Source organism: Oncorhynchus clarkii, chromosome 17, assembly GCF_045791955.1.
Source record: "Oncorhynchus clarkii lewisi isolate Uvic-CL-2024 chromosome 17, UVic_Ocla_1.0, whole genome shotgun sequence".
NCBI classification, from domain to species: Eukaryota; Metazoa; Chordata; class Actinopteri; order Salmoniformes; family Salmonidae; genus Oncorhynchus; species Oncorhynchus clarkii.
The window spans coordinates 60333023-60354365 of NC_092163.1; the positions used below are offsets into that span (position 1 = coordinate 60333023).

Genomic DNA, 21343 nt, shown 5'->3' on the forward strand with positions numbered 1-21343 from the left:
AGGAGAGGGCTGAGAACGCACCCTTGTGGGGCCCCAGTGTTGAGGATCAGCGGGGTGGAGATGTTGTTTCCTACCCTTACCACCTGGGGGTGTCCCGTGAGAAAGTCCAGGAACCCAGTTGCACAGGGCGGGGTCGAGACCCAGGGTACTATGGTGTTAAATGCTGAGCTGTAGTCAAAAAGCATTCTTACATAGGTATTCCTCTTGTTCAGATGGGTTAGGGCAGTGTGCAGTGTGATTACGTTGTCTGTGGACCTATTGGGGTGGTAAGCAAAGTGGGTCTAGGGTGTCAGGTAGGGTGGAGGTGATATGATCCTTGACTAGTCTCTCAAAGCACTTCATGATGACGTGCTACGGGGCGCTAGTCATTTAGCTCAGGTACCTTAGCTTTCTCTCAATGTCTACAACTGTTGTATTCAGCACGTGACAAATACAATAAAATTTGACAACGCAATATGTATACTGAACAAAAATATAAAACGCAACATGTAAAGCGTTGGTCCCATGTTTCATGAGATGAAATGAAAAAAATCCATACTCACAAAAAGCTGTTGTTGTGCACAAATTTGATTATATCCTTGTTACTGAGCATTTCTCCTTTGCCAAGATAATCCATCCACCTGACAGAAGTGGCATATCAAAAAGCTGATTAAACAGTTTTCATTACACAGGTGCACCTTGTGCTGGGGACAATAAAAGGCCACTCTAAAATGTGACGTTTTGACACAATGCCACAGAGCTGTTGCCAGAGAATTTCATGTTCTGAAAAAAAATCTGAAAATGTCCCAGTTCTTCCATGGGCTACATACTCATCAGACGTCATCCAATGATGCTCTGGATTGACGTATACGACAGCGTATTCCAGTTCCCGCCAATATCCAGCAACTTCTCACAGCCATTGAAGAGGAGTGGGACAACATTCCACAGGCCACAGTCAACAGCCTGATCAACTCTATGTGAAAGAGATGTGTCATGCTGCATGAGGCAAATGGTGGTCACACCAGATACTGACTGGTGTTCTGATCCGCACAACTTACTTTTTTTTTTTAAGGTATAGTATCTGTGACCAACAGATGCATATATGTATTCCCAATCATGTGAAATCCATAGATTATAGGACCTAATTTATTTATTTAAATTCACTGATTTCCTTATAGGAACTGTAACTGTAACTGAAATTGTTGCATGTTGCAATCATTATTTTATTCAGTATACATATGCATGTGAATGGTGTGTATAGACAGCATTGCCAGTACAGTGCTTTCAGGAAGTATTTACATCCCTTGAATTTTTTGTATTTTGTTGCGTTGCATCCTGAATTTAAAATGAATTAAATGTACAAATTTGTGTCACTGGCATAGACACAATTACCCCATAATGTCAAAGTGGAATTGTGTTTTTAGAAATGTTTTGAAATTGTTTTTAAATGAAAAGCTGAAATGCCTTGAGTCAATACTTATTCAACCCCTTTGTTATGACAAGCCTAAATAAGTTCAGGAGTAAAAATGTGCTCAACAAGTTGCATGGACTCACTCTGTGTGCAATAATAGTGTTTAAAATGATTTTTGAGCGACTACCTCATCTCTGTACCCCACACATACAGATAATTGTATTTTCCCTCAGTTAAGCAGTGAATTTCAAACACAGGTTCAACCACAAAGACCAGGGAGGTTTTCCAATGCCTCACAAAGAAGGGCACCTATCGGCAGATGGGTAAAAACAATACAGACATTGAATATCCCTTTGACCATAGTGAAGTTAATTAATTACACTTAGGATGGTGTATCAATATATCCAGTCATTACAATGATGCAGGTGCCCTTTCTAACTCAGTTGCCAGAGAGGAAGGAACCACACACCCCCCCCAAAAAAACTTGGGGAGGTTAGAATTATTTGGGGGTATGATATTTGTCACTCGTTATTATTCACGATTCACTCAGGATTATCCGTAATCATGGTAGCATCCATATTAATGTAGAAATGTTTTGACACATTCTATTCTTATTTACAGTAAAAGTGACTCCAAAAAGTGAGTGCTACAGGGCAATAGTCATTTAGTTCAGTTACCTTCACTTTCTTGGGTACAGGAGCAACGGTGGACATCTTGATGCAAGTGGGGACAACAGACTGGGATAGAGATGTGTTGATAGAATTTATGGAATGTTTCCTTTATCAAAGTCCCCAGCTACAATAAAATCGGCCTCAGGATATGCGGTTTCCAGTTTGCACAAAGTCCAGTGTAGTTCCTTGAGAGCCGTCACAGTGTTGGCTTGGGGGGGGGGGATATACATGGTAGGGACAATGACAAAATAAAATTATTATCTTGGCAGGTAATGCGATCGGCATTTGATGGTGAGGTATTCCAGATCGAGAGAACAAAAGGACTTGAGTTCCTGTACGCTACCACCATTTTTTAAATTTAACTGGGCAAGTCAGTTAAGAACAAATTCTTATTTACAATGACGGCCTGCCCCGGCCAAACCTGGATGACGCTGGGCCAACTGTGCACTGCCCTATGGGATTCCCAATCACAGCCGGCTGTGATACAGCCTGGATTTGTTAATCACGAGACATACCCCTCCATCTCTGTTTTCCCCTGGGAGTTATTTCTTCCTGTCCCCGCAATGAACTTAGTTTTACTGAGAAACTTGACATAGAGCAGTTACATAATGATATAAAATGTGAGTGTCTAAATACCACATAAAAAGCACTACATGACCAAAGGTATGTGGACACCTGCTTGTCGAACATCTCATTCCAAAATCATGGGCAGTAATATGGAGTTGGTCCCCCTTTTTATAACAACCTCAACTCTTTGGGGAAGGCTTTCCACTGGAACATTGCTGCGGGGACTTGCTTCCATTCAGCCACAAGTGCATTAGTGAGGTCGGGCTATAAGGCATGTCCTTATAGCCTTTTCCACGTTTGGAAAGTGGTTTGTTTTGCAATTGTTTATGAACATTTGCAATCCCATCTGTACTAGTGGCAATATCAGAACTTTTGACAAGGTAGCCACTCACTAGGCCAGTCGTTCCCAACCTTTTTCGGTTACCTTACCTACAACTGAATTTTGCTCTGACCAGAGTACCGTTAAAACTATTCCCTCATATGTATTTTACCATGTAAGCATATAGACTCATGAGTCTTCTCATGTTCCCCAGGTTGGAAACCACTGCACTAGGCCTATAAATCAGAAACTTAGCACCATTCCCTTAAATCAATGCTTTCCGGGAAAGTGAAACTTTGAGGCAAGTGATAACCAGCACAGTGCTGAAATGAAACTTGTAAAACAGAGTGACCACGCCTCTTCCGTGCGTGAGAATATCAGAGGGGGAGCATTGACTACGTGCTTTCTGACATGCATGTTTTCAAATCCGCCCCCTCAACCCAACCCCGGAATTCTCCTTCTCTGGACGGTCAGTTTCAGGGACGGGCTAATTTCACTGCTAGAAAGACGTAACAGAGGAATAACAAAGTACGGTTGTGTAGCTGCTATCTCCGCCTTAGTCAGCTTTCGATTTTGATAAATAGCGACGAAGTAGAGCACAGTCGCATTCATCTCGTTCAATCATAACCATGGCAGCCCAGGATTTTAATATTTTACTGGCGACAGATTCATACAAGGTGAGTGTCATGATCGCCACTAACTAGAAGTTACTTACTTTCAGCAGTAGTATTATCATGTTACCAATACGATACAAGCTGAAGCTGGCAACATTTTAGCATTTGCATCAGTTATATTCTTCCTTCCCAGAAATGGTTGACGAAATGTTGTGGAAGTGCGCCTGGCTAAGCTGACATTCACTCGAGAGGGACCTTATTTCAAGAACTAGTATTAAGAAACTAACGTTACATTATATACAGAAAATGCCACGAACCTAGCTACATAAACCAAACCGAAATAATGCAAAGTAACTAACAAAATTATTCAGGCTATGGCTGGTGTGCCGCCCTCAATCGTTATTTCTAATTTTAACAACAAATACAAATATATTACCAATAGAGGTCAAAACGTAGCCTGGCTAGCTAGCTACCTATGTGGAATCAACAACATCTGACAGCTAATGCTAAATAAAGGTTAAATGCTAACTAGTTTATATAGTGTTTTGCTAGCCCTAACTTAATACTAGCCCCATTTGCTAAAAGCTAGTTTGGTACTAATTGTCTACAGATGATAGATTTTGGGGGGGGCATACTTGCATGTATTCAACTTTCTCAAGCCTAGCTAGGTAACTACCTCTGAGTGCACACGGCCAAACTTTACCAGAGGGCAATAGCACGGCTCAATAAATGTCACTACCAAATGGCAAGGGTCCGCGTGATGACTTCAAGTTTGTAGCGACCCCCCAACTAATCAGTCAGTAAAAGTGTCAGTCTTAATCCTTTAGACCAACGTTTCCCAAACGTGGTCCTAGTTTTACACAGCTGATTCAAAGAATTAAAGCTTGATGATTCGTTGATTATTTGAATCAGCTGAGTAGTGTTGGGGCAAAAACCAAAACGTGCACTCCTTGGGATCCCGAGGACCGAGTTTGGGAGACGCTGCTACAGACTAGTGTTTCCCTGTCCTCGAGTATCCCCGAAAGTACATATTTTTGTTGTGGCAACTGACAAGAACACCAGATTATACTTGTCAACTAATAATCAAGCCCTTCACAAGTAAGCATTGCACTGTATACAACACCTGTTGTATTCTGCAGCATGTGACAAATAACATTTGATTAGAAGTTGAATCCAATGTTTCTGTCCAGGGCTACAACAAAAATGTGTGCTGTTGAGGGGGTACTTAAGGACTGGATTTGGGAAACACTGCTATAGACCATTGATTTCAATCTATAGCCTAAGGATCAGTCACGGCTTTGCCACTAGGTAAGCCTATTACTTTATTGATTTCATACTGATCAGAACACAGTGTTGTAATTCCTACCAAATGTAGATATGTTGTCAAATGAATGGAGGAAGACAATAGGCATAATAACTGTAGCATACTGAATGAGTGTTTGAACCTGAAGTAGGTTCCAGTACTGTATTATATTTAGGTGCAGGAGTTCCATAATACTTTGAACTAATATTTTATAAAAGGAACAGGAGCTCAAGCAGTCGAAAATTTGAGGTTCCGGTACTCTGCTACAGTGAGCTCTTGCCAAAGTCAAGCACTGTGCATGGCACCCTTTTTTTTCTCCAGTTACAACCCAGTTGTCTCCAGGGCCTGGTTTGCTTCGCACATTGCCTAGTCATGGCATGTATTATGCATTATGTCATTCGTAGGCTCATGATAGAAATTATCCCTCTTACATAAGTGAAGTTCCACAGTTGGGTGGATGGTGATGCCAGTCAGACAAAGTCACAAGGTATGCATATGAATGGTATGTGTTTTGTGTTCCTCTGAAATCCTTATTAGGTTTATGTATACCTATCTGGCATATTGCCTGTGTTTCATCCTTCAGTACAGCACCTGGAAAGGTAGTCAGTTGTCACACATTTATATTTATTGATTAGATGTGGTCAAGGGGATGATCTTACTGTATGTAGGCATAGCCCTTGTACAATCCCTTCTGAGAATCCTGTATCTGTGCATCATGAGACTGCCGATGTGAATATGATACGCTAAATATCTTTATGGATATCCCCCAAATCTGAACAATGGTTACATATACAACAACCTTCCATAACAGCATAAAATCCTGGTTAGCCATCCTCTTGCTGTCCTCTCCCATCAATAGCTCTCTCTGTTGTTGCATAATCATGTTTATGCTTTCACTTACTTTTGGTTGACTTTGTGGTCCTTCTTTTGTGTGAACATTGAGGGCCCAGATTGACTTAACATCACCTGTTAACCTTTCCTAAACACCATCTCACCCATTATGGGAAGATGAAGGCAACAGCGCAACATATGGGCATCTCAAGTTTTTTTTCTCTATTTGTCCCTGGTTGTGATGACTCCCATTCCTCCAGACCTGACACTCCCAGAATTCCAGTCATGTGACATGTAATAACATCTGATGCACTGGCACTCACTACAGCCTCAGCCGGAATGTTTGCAAAACATCTGATTTGTTATTGCTAAGATCATGAGCCAAAACCTTATGACTTCAAGATCAGCATCAAGGGGAAAGGAGATTCTGAGAGGTAGGGTGAGTGAGAAGTAGAGGGAGAGAAAGTGTGGTAAAGGGAGAAAGGGCAGCTTGGAAAAAGATGGCGCTAATATTGCTCACCCCTGCCTCTTTGCGCAAATTGTACATTTCCAAGTGAAGGGTAGTTGCTCTCAATTATTTAATTTCTGACCCTGGGCTCACAAAGGCCGACCTGTGTTTTGAACTGGAATGAGGAGAGCACCCCCACCCACTGAAGCTCATGTTTGGCAGAGAGAGACGTGGTACTGTACAAAGCATCACGTTGCACACTAAGCTCTTCACTTAGCCTAACTTAAGGGCTTTTTTTGCATTCGCTCCACTTTCCCTCTTGGCACATTTGGGGTGAACCCTTTGAAAATAAAACTCAGAAATAATGCTGTTTTTATGTGCACTAATCAGTTGGAATGATGTATACGATACAAAACAGGTTATTCTCTAAATGTATAAGAGAAGTGCTTAGAACATCTTCCGGTGTATTAAGGTTCATTCTTAAGCTCTGAAACAAACCGCTTTGACATTAGTCACTGTTTGTGATCTAATTTTGCAGGACTAAGCTCTCGTAGGAATATGAAATTTACCTTTCTCATCATGGGCCTACACCTCATCTCTTCACTGACCTGGCTTATTATGTCGTTAATAACATGACCTCCTGATTCCAGTTAGTTTGTCTTTTCCCTTGACTCCCTTAGGTTTCCTTTGTTGTAGCCTATTTTAACTGAAATTCTCCTCTTCCACAGATCACACACTACAAGCAGTACCCTCCCAATGTCAGCAAGGTCTACTCCTACTTTGAGTGCCGCCGCAAAAGGGGGGGCACCCAGTTCAGTGAGATTGTGTTTTTTGGCCTTCAGTACCTCCTGAAGAAGTATCTTTCAGGTATGTCCATTTTGCCTGTATGAGAGATTGACCGATTTTATGATATTTCAACGCCAATACCGATTTATTGGAGGACCAAAAAAAGCAGATTTTTATATATATATTTGTAATAATGGCAATTACAACAATACTGAATGAACAACGAACACTTATTTTAACTTAATATAATACATCAATAAAATCAATTTAGTCTCAAATAAATAATGAAACATGTTCAATTTGGTTTAAATAATGCAAAAACAAAAGTGTTGGAGAAGAAAGTAAAAGTGCAATATGTGCCATGTGAAAAAGCTAACGTTCCTTTAAACATGAGTCTTCAATATTCCCACATAAGAAGTTTTAGGTTGGAGTTATTATAGGACTATTTCTCTCTATACCATTTGTATTTCATATACTTTTGATTATTGGATGTTCTAATAGGTAGTTTAGTATTGCCAGCCTAATCTTGGGAGTTGATAGGCTTGAAGTCATAAACAGCGCAATGCTTGAAGCATTGCGAAGAGCTACTGGCAAACGCAGGAAAGGTCTGTTTGAATGAATGCTTACGAGCCTGCTGCTGCCTACCATCGCTCAGTCAGATTGCTCTATCAAATCATAGACTTAATTATAATATAATAACACACAGAAATACGAGCCTTAGGTCATTAATATGGTTAAATCCGGAAACTATAATTTCGAAAACAAAATGTTTATTCTTTCAGTGAAATACGGAACCATTACGTATTTTATCTAACGGGTGGCATCCATAAGTCTTGCTGTTACAGTTATATTGCTGTTACATTGCACAACCTTCAGTGTTATGTCATAATTATGTAAAATTCTGGCAAATTAGTTCGCAATGAGGAGGCGGCCCAAACTGTTGCATATATCCTGACTCTGTGCAATGAATGCAAGAGAAGTGACACAATTTCCCTAGTTTAATATTGCCTACTAACATTCATTTATTTTAACTAAATGTGCAGGTTTAAAAAAATATATACCTCTGTTGGTTTTAAGAAAGGCATTGATGTTTATGGTTATGTTCATTCGTGCAACGATTGTGCTTTTGTTAAATCATCCCCCGTTTGGCGAAGTTGGCTGTCTTTGTTAGAAATGGTCTTCACACAGTTTGCAACGAGCCAGGCGGCCCAAACTGCTGCATATACCCTAACTCTGTTGCACACAACGCAAGAGAAGTGACACAATTCCCCTAGTTTAAAGAAATCCATGTTAGCAGGCAATAATGACTAAATATGCAGGTTTAAAAATATATACTTGTGTATTGATTTTAAGAAAGGTGTTGATGTTTATGTTTAGGTACACATTGGTGCAACGACAGTGCTTTTTTTCACGAATGTGCTTGTTAAATCACCCGTTTGGCGAAATAGGCTGTGATTCAATGATAAATGAACAGGCACCACATAGATTATATGCAACGCAGGACAAGCTAGATAAACTAGTAATATCATCAACCATGTGTAGTTAACTAGTGATTGTTAAGATAAGTTTAATGCTAGCTAGCACCTTACCGTGGCTCCTTGCTGCACTCGCATAACAGGTAGTCAGCCTGCCACGCAGTCTCCTCATGGAGTGCAATGTAATCGGCCATAATCGGTGTCCAAAAATGCTGATTACCGATTTATGAAAACTTGAAATCGGCCCTAATTAATCGGCCATTCTGATTAATCGGTCGACCTCTAGTCTGGACTATAGCCTTGTAAGGAAATTCCACTTGCTTCTTTCATCTCCATTCTTTTAGAGTTCCATTCTTGAGTTTCTTCCTTCTCATTGTAGTCTGTTCTAGGCTAGTCAGTGTTTAGAGGTCACCTCAGCCCACACACTGTGATGTGACTCCGTGGTACGTCGCAGTCATATGTTCTATTTACCACCTGTATTGTCCTTTGTCACATGATGTGCATGTATGACCCACTAAGTCACTTGGTGAAGGTTATTGAAAAACTTCCAAAACAAACCACAGATTACAGAAGATTTCATACACTCAACCTCAATGGAACATTTGCAAATTCAATCAAATGGCCACATCCATGCAACTATGACAGCCTAGATAAAGTATGTTTAAAAATAAATAAAAAGGACCAACTTCAACTCATCTAATTTTAGGGTCTCCAGACATGGCAGTCGGCAGTGTTTGTATCTGGTCCCATATGCAGTCATGTGTGGAATGTGTGAACAGTGACCTATCACCCCTGAGAGGACCACTGAGGGGTTTGTTTCTGACTGCTGAGGTCCTCCTCCAGGCTAGGGTTTCACTCCTCTATCCAATCAGAGAGTCTCCTCCAGCCATACTAGTCAACCATTCTCCACCACTGACTGTGTTTCTGTGGCACTTGATCACCCACTGACACTCAATTTTGACTGAATGAAAGGGAATTGCAGTAAGTGGGGGTGGGACAGATCTACTTTTACACTGATAGTTCAAATGTTGCCTGACAAATGTGGGCTAGTGAGTGTTTGGTTTGTTTGTTTCTGTCTGTTAATTTTGATTCATGAATGACTTTTTCTCCATTGTCTCCCCTAATCAGGACGAGTCATCACTGAGGAGAAGATTCAGGAAGCCAAAGTCTTTTACCAGATGCACTTTAGACAGACTGTGTTTGATGAGGAAGGCTGGAGGAAAGTGCTGGAGGTAAGTGGGATGTCTCAATCAAAGACTAGACACACTCATTTTAGCTTTTCAATGAAGTCTATTTTACTGATGCAGTCTCAACTGTTAGGCTGCTCGCTGTAAGATGTTCATATGGACACACACACACATACACACACACACACACACACACACACCGAGGTTGATTGTAGATTTTGATGCTGTTTCATCAGAAGTATGATGGCCGTCTCCCAATTCGAATCAAAGCGGTTCCCGAGGGGAAGATCATTCCCAGAGGAAACGTCCTCTTCACAGTGGAAAACACAGACCCAGATTTCTTCTGGCTCACCAACTATATTGAGGTAATTCTCTTCATTTTCCCCTTAGTATCCCTTTCATTGTCATTTTGTTGTACTTCCTTTCTCTAATACAGCATACGTTTCTTAAACCGTGTGTGTGTGTGTGTGTGCGCACACAACTCACCAGGTGGATTGTATCAGATACTGGTCAGACAGAACAGAGCTGTGACAATGTTGGGCAGTAGTCCAGGGTTTGTCCCTGCTCTCAACAGACACGCAGATGATCCAATCTTTGTTGCACTCCACACTGCCCTCTCCCACCTGGACAAGAGGACACTTACGCGAGAATGCTGTCCATTGGCTATAGCTTAGCGTTCAACACCATGGTGCCCTCCACTAAGCGCAGGACCCTGGGACTGACACGTCCTTCTGCAACTGGAGCCTGGAATTCCTGACGGGCCGCTGATAGTGGACTACAGGAAACGAAGGGCAAAGTACACACCCATCCACATCAACGGGGCTGTAGTGGAGCGGGTCGAGATCTTCAAGTTCCTATGTCCACATTATTAAGGAATTATCATTGTTTACACACCCCAACCCAGTCGTGAAGAAGGCAAAACAATGCTTCTTCCCCCTCAGGAGGCTGGAAATATTAGGCAGAGGCCCTCCGATCATCAAAGTTCGGTACATGTTCACTCTGACAGCTCCAGATCAGCTGTCCTGTCTCCCTGTAGCGCTGTCTTAAGCGTCTCACAGTACAGACACTGCAATTTATTTCCCTGGCCACATCTGCAGTCCTCATGCTTCCTTGCAGCATGCCTAAGGCACGTTCACGCAGATGAGCAGGGACCCTGGGCATCTTTCTTTTGGTGTTTTTCAGAGTCAGTAGGAAGGCCTCTTTAGTGTCCTAAGTTTTCATAACCGTGACCTTAATTGCCTACCGTCTGTAAGCTGTTAGTGTCTTAACGACTGTTGCACAGGCACATGTTCATTAATTGTTTATGGTTCATTGAATGAAAAAGCATTTACAATGAAGATCTGAAGTTTTGGGGATTTTTACGAATTATCTTTGAAAGACAGGGTCCTGAAAAAGGGACTTTTCTTTTTTTGCTGAGTTTATATATCAGGTGTGTGGTAGGAAGGCCTGGAGAATCATTCAAGACTCCAACCACCCAAGCCATAGACCATTCTCTCTGCTTCCGCACTACAAGCAGTACCGGTGCATCAAGTTTGGCACCAACCGGCTCTTGAACAGCTTCTATCACCCAAGCAATATGAATAGCTACACGGACTATCTGAGTTAACCTTGTATCCTCATTGATTGTTTTGGTCTATTCACACTCATACGACCCTACACACATTCTTACTCCATCTAATCACTCACACATACTGTAACATGCACATACATTTATACTGACTACACTCACACACACCCACTCACATACAAGCTGCTGCTACACTGTTTATCATATATCCTGATGCCTAGTCACCTTACCCCTATACATTTCTAACTCCATCACTCCAGTGTCCCTGCATATATGGTATTGAAACTGACCCTGTATATAGTATGCTTAAAGTTACTTACTTTTTGTGTTCTTCGTATTTCTTATTTCTCGTGTTTTTATTTTACTATTGTATTGCATTGTGGTGTTTTGAGTTTGCAAGAAAGGCATTCCGCTGTACTTGTGCATTTGACATTAAATCTGAACTTTATTCCTTGTTATTTATCTATTTTTTTTTTTTAAATCTCTCTGTTTTGTTGGGGACACTGTCATGAGGTAAAAGAAACCATTGAAATTCCCCTAATCAGGTCAATAAGGATGATTCCACCCAGTCACTCTGGCCTTTTTTCTGTTCAGGGGATAGCTTAGCCTGCCGGCACTGAGCCCAACACCAGCCACAGCTTTTGCTATCCAGCCCCCACCCATTTCTACTTCCTTTCCAGCACCAATGGCACAGCCACGTCCCATTGTCATGGTTTTAGAAGTCGTCTCTGAACAAAATCAACTTCTTCTCAAATCAAATGGTGTTTTAGCGATCTCTGTCTGTGTTTCTCTTTTTCTCTCACAGACCATGCTGGTCCAGATGTGGTATCCCATTAGTGTGGCGACCATCTCCCGGGAGTTTAAGAAGATCCTGGCCAAGCACCTGAAGGCCACATCAGGCAATCTGGAGGGCCTGGACTTCAAACTGCATGACTTTGGCTACAGAGGGGTCTCCTCGCAGGAGGTAAGCAAGCCCAGCCAGAAGAGGACTGGTCACACCTCTGAGCCTGGTTTCTTTCTAGGTTTCTGCCTTCTTGGGAGTTTGGGGCTGGGCATCTGTAAAGCACTTTGACAATTTCTGATGTAAAACAAAAAAGGCTTTCTAAAATAGATTTGATGAAGAGCAACAGTCTAGCATTAAAATATGCATATACAATGAAATAATATATATAAATGCAACAATTTAAAAAATGTTACAGTTCTTATAAGGAAATCATTAATTAGGCCCTAATCTATGGATTTCACATGACTGGGAATACATATATTTATCTGTTTGTCACCGATACCTTTAAAAAAAGGTAGGAATGTGGATCAGAAAACCAGTCAGTATCTGGGGTGACCACCATTTGCCTCATGTAGTGCGTCACATCTCCTTTTCTTCGTTGATTGTGGCCTGTGGAATGTTGTCCCACACTTCAATAGCTGTGCTAAGTTGTTGGATATTGGCAGGAACTGTAACACACAGTTGTACACGTCGATCCAGAGCATCCCAAACATGCTCAATGGGTGACATGTCTGGAGAGTGGAAGAACTGGGACATATTCAGCTTCCAGTAATTGTGTACAGATCCTTGCGACATGGCCATGCATTTTCATGCTGAAACATCAGGTGATGGCGGTGGATGATTCACATGACAATGGGCCTCAGGATCTCGTCATGGTATCTCTGTGCATTCAAATTGCCATCCCTAAATCGTAATTGTGTTCGTTGTTTGTAGTTTATGCCTGCCCATACCCGTGGTCTGCGGTTGTGAGGGTGGTTGGACATACTGCAAAGTTCTCTAAAACGATGTTGGAGACAGCTTACGGTAGAGAAATTAACATGCAACTCTCTGGAAATGCAGTCAGCATGCCAATTTCACGCTCCCTCAACTTGAGACATTTGCGGCATTGTGTTGTGAGACAACTGTACATTTTAGTGGCCTTTTATTGTCCTCTGCACAAGGTGCACCTGTGTAATGATCATGCTGTTTAATCAGCTTCTTGATATGTCACACCTGTCAGGTGGATGGATTATATTGGCAAACGAGAAATGCATATGGGAAATTTCTGCTATCTTTTTTTTCCGCTCATGAAACATGGGACCAACACTTTACATGTTTCATTTATATTTTTGTTCAGTGTAGTTCCATTTACAGCATTTCGACCAGTTTCTGTTCATTCTGGTTATAGTCACAGTAATACTCCAGCGAGGCCTAAAGACTCTGTCTCTCCTTTGAATACTAATGAACATAGTCAGCAATAATCTGCTACAAGAAATATCTTCATAGTGGGAGGGACATCTCAAACTATCAAACTATACTTCAATGATTTTACTGAGTTACAGTTCACATAAATTAATGGAAATAAATTAATTAGGCCCTAATCGATGGATTTTGCATGACTGGGCAGAGGCGCAGACATGGGTGGGCATATGTGTTTATATTTTTGTTCAGTATACTTTGAGATGTCCCTCCCACTATGAAGATATTTATTGTAGCATATTATTGCTGACTATGTTCTGGAGCATGTTCTGGAGCATTACTGTGACTATAACCAGAATGAACAGAAACTGGTCAAAATGCTGTTCTCAAGGATGATGCTTAGTTAACGGGAAAGGGGCTGGGGATTTGAAGCATACTTTTTCTTTCAATTGCACACTTCTGACTGTGTGACAATTTGAAACTGATGATTTTCCCTCCTTCTTTATCCCTATCAGTCTGCGGCATTAGGTGGGGCGGCCCACCTGGTGAATTTCTGCAGTACAGACACAGTAGCAGGGCTACTGATGGCCCAGCGATACTACGGCTGCCCCATGGCAGGCTTCTCTATGCCTGCAGCAGAGCATAGGTAAGACTCATGCTCACATACACACTCACTCACATATTCCCTTTCACATGTAGCATCACACATTTTGCTTTGTGGTTTTTGACTTGTACAGCAAACATGGAGCCCTAGGTGTAGGGATAAGAGGTTTTCAGTCCAGCAGACTGAAAATCTGTTTCTTAAAACCAATTTCATCTTCTCCCTGTAGTACGATCATCTCGTGGGGGCGGAGCAGGGAGAAGGAGGCCTTCGAGAGCATGCTGGACCAGTTCCCGACAGGGCCGGTGTCAGTGGTCAGTGACAGCTACGACATCTTCAAGGCTTGTAGACACATCTGGGGGGACAAGCTGAAGGAGCGCGTGATAGAGCGGAGCGAAGACTCCTGCTTGATCATCCGGCCTGACTCGGGAGACCCTGCAGAGACCCTCATCGAGGTGGGGGAACACACACCTACCTTCCTTTTGGGATCCCTCATAGTCAAGTATGATCTCGCTACAAGTGTCACAGGTCTGGGTTGTGGTGTGGGTCTGGCTGGCCATACACACGGTACATACCGCTGAAGTCGGAAGTTTACGTACACCTTAGCCAAATACATTTAAACTCAGTTTTTCACAATTCCTGACATTTAATCCTAGTAAAAACTCACTGTCTTAGGTCAGTTACGATCACCACTTTATTTTAAAAATGTGAAATGTCAAAATAACTTCTGACTTCTACTAGTTAATTTCCAGTTTCCATCCAAGTTCATCCAAAGTCTACTTCTCTTGACAATGGGTCTACTGCAAGGAATGTTTTTTGAAAAGAGCAGTTTTAAGTTGCTCTTGGCTGTTCTTTTATGTTTTATTGTTTCTAAAACAAACTTGCGTTCTTGTTCAGATTGGATTTCAGGTTCCATAGTGTCACCCTTGGGACCTACATACTTGGTGTGCTCTATACACTTAGCTCTTATTGATTCCCTTCGAAATGTCACTTGTCTGTGTGGGGGTTTCAGTTGCCTATTATTGTCTCTTCGATTCAAGTTTCAAAGTTTGGATGCAGTACTTGACTACCTATTCCCTCCCCAGGTGATAAAGATTTTGGAGGAGTGCTTTGGTTGCTCCCTGAACTCTCAAGGCTTCAAGGTGCTGCCATCTTACCTGCGTATCATCCAAGGCGACGGCATTGATCTCAACTCAGTGGATGAGGTAAGAAAATAATTTACACACACCGCCCACGAACACCCCTCTGGATATACCCTTATTGCATGTACCACATTGTTTAACTGCCATGTCTGCCTGTAGATCCTGGAGAAGTTGAGTGACGAAGGCTGGAGTGCTGAGAACGTGTTCTTTGGCTGTGGGAGCGCCCTCCTTCAGAAGCTCAACAGAGACACGCTCAACTGTGCCTTCAAATGCAGCTATGTGGAGATCAATGGGAAGGGGGTACGTTACTCACTTATTTACTTTCATACAGTGCCTTCAGAAAGTATTCATACCCCTTGACTTATTCTACATTTTGTTGTTACAGCCTGAATTTGCACATTACTCTTCAAGCTCTGTCAAGTTTGTTGTTGATCATTGCTAGACAGACGTTTTCAAGTCTTGCCATACAGTTTAAAGCCAATTTAAGTCAAAACTGTAACTAGGCCACTCAGGAATGGTAAGCAACAATAGGGAATATTTGGCATTGTGTTTTAGGTTATTGTCCTGCTGAAAGGTGAATTTGTCTCCCAATGTCTGTTGGAAAGCAGACTGAACCAGGTTTTCCTCTAGGATTTTGCCTGTGTTTAGCACTATTTTATTTGTATCCTAAAAAACTCCTTAGTCTTGCCGATGACAAGCTTACCAATAACATGTGCATGCTTCCTTCTTTTCATTCTGTCATGTTGGTGAGCCATCCTCAGTTTTCTCCTATCACAGCCATTAAATGCTGGAACTGTTTTAAAGCCACCATTGGCCTCGATGTTAAATCCGGGAGCGGTTTCCTTCCTCTCCAACAACTGAGTTAAGAAGGACGTCTTTATCTGTGTATTGACTGTGTGTATAGGTCAAATTAAACTTTATTTGTCACATACGCCGAATACAAAGTTGTGTAGACTTTACCACGAAATGCTTACTTACAAGCCCTTAACCAACAGTGCAGTTCAAGAAGGGTTAAGAAAATATTTACCAAGTAGACTAAAATAAAAAGTAATAATAAAAAGTAACACTAACGAGCTATATACAGGGGGCACCGGTACTGAGTCAGTGTGCGGAGGTACAGGTTAGTTGAGGTCATTTGTACACGTAGGTGGGGGTAAAGTGACTATGCATAGATAATAAACAGTGAGTAGTTGCAGCATTGTACAAAAGGGGGGTCTATGTAAATTGTCCGGTGGCGATTTTACTAATTGTTCAGCAGTCTAATTGCACAATGAGTACTTGTCTCTCAAATACATCATTACAGTTGTTGATAAACTAGCTAGCAAATGTTTAGCCATATTAGCACTGGTATGAAATCAGTCAAAACAAGACATGGTATCATGAACAAGGTGGAACGAGCTGAAACAAGCCACTTATGATTCCCCACATGGCGGTTTCTTGTCTTTCTTGCTAGCTAAATGGCCATCCAGAATCACAACATGCTGACCTCTGCCCCATGGAAGCGTGCACATCGTTTTAATGACGTTGTTAGTTAACCCATCTATTAGATACACCATCCAAAGTGTAATTAAAAACTCCACCATGCTCAAAGGAATATGGTCTGCGTTTTTTATTTTTACCCATCTACCAGTAAGTACCCTGCTTTGGATAACTTCCCCAGTAGCAGTGCGTGGGTAAAATCACTGAGCAAGTGAAACCAGTAAAACATTCATATTACAACCTATGCTGTGAAAATGGAATGTTTTGCTCTATAAACCCATTTGTTCATATTCCACTGTGATATATACAATAAGGCCGTGACAACAAAAAAAGTGGCCAGACAGTGGCAAAATAAATTCACCGACACATACTGGTGTTTTAATCACAAAACCAGAGAGCAACATCTGTCCACAAAGCAAATATTGCATGTAACAAACGCTTATATGACCTGCAACATGGTCAAGCAAGTTAATGTTTTTGACAGTTTACTCAACAACTACTGATTTTTAGAACCACGGCGTTACCTCAGGTCTGCCCAAAGACCACAGGAGCACTGCCTCCTCTATTTTGGCACCATTCCAACTTAAACATTTAAAAATCGTCAAATTAACAAGGCTTGCTTAGTTTAATACACTGAAAACGAACTGCAAGATAGAAAAAACAATTTAGGACAAACAATGTTGCTAAATATTGTGTGTTGCGAGCTAAACATGTTTTTTTTTTACTCATCCTACTTGTAGACTAGTTGAACGCTGCACCAGGTCAACCCACAGTTGAGCTCAATGCTAATTATTTTAATTGTTTTATCAAGGGAGGCCAAATGCTTGTTGGCATCAATCAATCAAATGCTACGGCCACAACATGTCATACTCTTTTGGTCCAGACCGCATCAGATACATGGGCTACACATACTGAGACAGAAGGGCACTGTTTCACTGTCCAGACAGCATCAGATACATGGGCTACACATCCTGAGACAGAAGGGCACTGTTTCACTGTCCAGACAGCATCAGATACATGGGCTACACATCCTGAGACAGAAGGGCACTGTTTCACTGTCCAGACAGCATCAGATACATGGGCTACACATCCTGAGACAGAAGGGCACTGTTTCACTGTCCAGACCGCATCAGATACATGGGCTACACATCCTGAGACAGAAGGGCACTGTTTCACTGTCCAGACAGCATCAGATACATGGGCTACACATACTGAGACAGAAGGGCTCTGTTTCACTGTCCAGACAGCATCAGATACATGGGCTACACATCCTGAGACAGAAGGGCACTGTTTCACTGTCCAGACAGCATCAGATACATGGGCTACACATCCTGAGACAGAAGGGCACTGTTTCACTGTCCAGACAGCATCAGATACATGGGCTACACATCCTGAGACAGAAGGGCACTGTTTCACTGTCCAGACAGCATCAGATACATGGGCTACACATACTGAGACAGAAGGGCACTGTTTCACTGTCCAGACAGCATCAGATACATGGGCTACACATACTGAGACAGAAGGGCGCTGTTTCACTGTCCAGACAGCATCAGATACATGGGCTACACATACTGAGACAGAAGGGCGCTGTTTCACTGTCCAGACCGCATCAGATACATGGGCTACACATACTGAGACAGAAGGGCACTGTTTCACTGTCCAGACCGCATCAGATACATGGGCTACACATACTGAGACAGAAAGGCACTGTTTCACTGTCCAGACAGCATCAGATACATGGGCTACAAATACTGAGACAGAAGGGCACTGTTTCACTGTCCAGACAGCATCAGATACATGGGCTACACATACTGAGACAGAAGGGCACTGTTTCCCTCGCTCTGAATTTCTCCGGTGAGATTCAGCTACTTCCGAATTGACTGAAAATGATGAGAGAGAAAAGTCAGTCAAATAAGCCTGGCTTCCCTCGGCATCCATGGATACACGCCACTGAACCTTTGTGGTTGAATCTGTGTTTAAAATTCACTGCTCTACTAATAGATCTTACAGATAATTGTGTGTGTGGGGTACAGAGATGAGGTAGTCATTTTGAAAAATCATGTTTAACACTTATTGAGTCCATGCAACTTATGTGACTTAAGCGCATTTTTTACTCCTGAACTATAGGCTTGTCATAACAACAGGGTTGAACTATTTATTTACTCAAGACACTTCAAGTTTTATTATTTTGTAAACATTTCTAAAATCATATTTCTAATTTGACATTATGGGGTATTGTGTCAGTGATGCAAAATCTCAATTTAATCCATTTTAATTTCGGGCTGTAACACAACAGAATGTGTAAAAGGTCAAGGGGTGTGAACACTGAAGTCACTAAGTGCTTGAATGAAGATGAAAAGCTGCCATTTTTACCCACTAAACCTTTAATTTGATCTAATATGGAATACCTGCTCATACCTCAATCACTCCTTTGTAGTTATTGTGGAATGCTGAAAGGAAGCCTGTCCTGGGAATCAGTCTTTTTTTGAGAATGAGCTCAGTCACAACTGATTTTCTGTGTTTACAAACAACTCAAAGAATTTAAACGTTCAAAAGAGTTTGAACAAAGGTGATTTTAACATGTTTCCATCTGGTGTGTTTGTGTTTTGTCTAGATGGATGTGTACAAGCAGCCTGTGACCGACCCGTCCAAGGGGTCAAAGAGAGGTCTTCTGTCACTTAGGAGAAACTCTGATGACTTCATTGAGACTGTGGAGCGAGGGGTGGGCAAGCCAGAGGAGGTGAGGCCTTAAATAGGGGAAGATGTTTCACTTGGGAGGAATAGAGCACACATGCTCACCTCTGTGTGATTACTGTGTCAACAGTTGTTTAAGTCTACATTGTATAACACGTCTCTTTCGTAGTCTCATGTTTCACTGACTCTCTGGTGTGTCTTTCTCAGGACATGCTGGTGATTGTGTTTGAGAATGGCTCCATCGTGCAAGAGTACACTCTGGAGGAGATCCGGAAGAATGCTCGGCTCCTAGAAGACTATATCGCCCCTTCCCAACACAACCAGGACGAGCCCAAGAGCCTGGAGCTACACCAGAAACACATAATGAATGGGGTGCATTAAGCAACCAACACACCCACCTGTAAAGCAATGCACTAACTGTCCGAAAACTGGAGGCATAACGTATAATGAACTGGGTTTACTCATTGCCAGATGGCCTACTACAGTTCACCATTAGAGGAGTGCTCTGATTGTCAGCGAACATAAGAATGGTGTTATTGAAGCTGCATCATAAGCAAATTTTATTTTTTATTTTTTGGGGGATGCAGTAATCTTCAGCACACGAGTCACATAATGGACTACTGATCATCAACCTATATGTAATTCCTTCTTCAACACTTCAGCCCATTGGACCAATGACTGACCTGCTGTCTCATGGTTTAGACCATGAGTCTTTGTTGTACTGCTATGTTTGTCTGAAGAGCACATAATATGCATCACTATTTGTGTAATCAGGCAGCATATGATATCGGGCATTTCATGGCATCACCTGTTGAGTGGAAGGATTCATCTGATTAAGCTCTATAGCAGGCTTTGAAGATATTTGATACTTTGATATTACTGTTATATTTCACTAGAGGTAGAGTTGGTTTTAGAATCGACTGATCCTTGTTTTTAGTCTGTTAAGCAGAATTTTTGTAGTACATTAACTGATTCTGTTTGACATTTTTTTGCCATGATAGCAATGCTGCACTTTGCAGAATCCTAACTTGACATCTTAATTTTTAACTTCGACTTTAGTGTGTTGTCACTAGGACTGATGTGCATGTGTTGTATACATGCAAATGTAGTTATGCACGTGGGTCTCAAATTGGGATTCTGTAAGAGAAACGTGATGGGGGTTTTTGTTCTAATTGATTGATATAACAGTGTGTTATACTATTTATGTTGACCATAAGCTTCCTAAGACTACATCAAAGACTATTGAAATGTATGGGCTCCAGACTTGTCTGACCTCGTACTTTTCTTCTCCTGCCTTTGGAACCATTGCCATTCAGTCATTCAGTCATCAGTCATCTGGGTTTTGATTTTCCTTTCCATTTGAATCCCCATTCTCTGTACAAATTCAGCTTGAAATGAACTACTTTCTTTTGAGAATCGATTTGCTTCGGATGCCTTTAATTGTCTGTGATGTACATGAAATGCTGGTCTGCGTGACTGCTGCTGTCCCAGACTGCTCTTCAGTCTGGTGAAGCCCCAGGTTAATTAAGACCAATGCTGAGGTTTAGAGCTTTTAACCCTTTTCAGACCCATATTATTTGAAGCAAAAATAATTGTAGTGTTCTGATTAATTGGGCAAGAAGCAGTTGACCCTACCTCTTTTTCTATATAAATTATATTGTTACTGTACATGAAGATTGATACTAATGGTATATTATTGTTATTGTGTAAATAACTTCAGAAAAGTGTGGTCTGCTTTAAGTTCATTAAATGTGACAGCATTAGTTTGTTTTTGAGTTTTACTAAATGTATATTGTATGACAAAAAATAAATATGCTCTTGACTAAAATGTTCTTGACTGAAAATTATTTAGTAATTTCTTCTGCCCTATGATATTGATCTTAAATAACACCAACCAAGTATTTCACCAGTTTACTGATGTTTGTTCATTAAGGTTTCCAAGATGTGAAAACTGGTACATCATGTACAGTAATTACCTGACTAGTTATTTATTATTAGGAATGGTGCAGTAGTGGGCCGGATTCAAACCTACGCCAACACGGTGTAATGCCTCGTGTCCACCAGATGCATTAAACTTTGCGTTCCAG

The 21343-nt window shown here is 41.5% G+C and overlaps 1 protein-coding gene across 1 annotated transcript; it reads left to right on the forward strand.

The window, feature by feature from the left end:
* The first annotated feature begins 3314 nt into the window (after window positions 1-3314).
* LOC139371204 (nicotinamide phosphoribosyltransferase 2) lies at window positions 3315-21084 on the forward strand. Its single transcript, XM_071111391.1, has 11 exons — window positions 3315-3624; window positions 6872-7010; window positions 9533-9636; window positions 9828-9956; window positions 11964-12122; window positions 13856-13986; window positions 14171-14396; window positions 15027-15146; window positions 15243-15383; window positions 19177-19302; window positions 19464-21084. Exons 1-11 carry the CDS (start codon window positions 3577-3579, stop codon window positions 19635-19637), a joined length of 1497 nt encoding a protein of 498 aa, XP_070967492.1. The 5' UTR covers window positions 3315-3576; the 3' UTR covers window positions 19638-21084.
* Window positions 21085-21343: the final 259 nt, after the last annotated feature.

Excerpts from the sequence above, each read along its gene's own strand:
- LOC139371204 (XM_071111391.1), top strand. The coding sequence starts at position 3,577 with ATGGCAGCCCAGGATTTTAATATTTTACTGGCGACAGATTCATACAAG. Across the intron at positions 9,957-11,963 it reads GGCTCACCAACTATATTGAG|ACCATGCTGGTCCAGATGTG; the intron begins GTAATTCTCTTC and ends TTTCTCTCACAG. Across the intron at positions 15,384-19,176 it reads TGGAGATCAATGGGAAGGGG|ATGGATGTGTACAAGCAGCC; the intron begins GTACGTTACTCA and ends TGTTTTGTCTAG.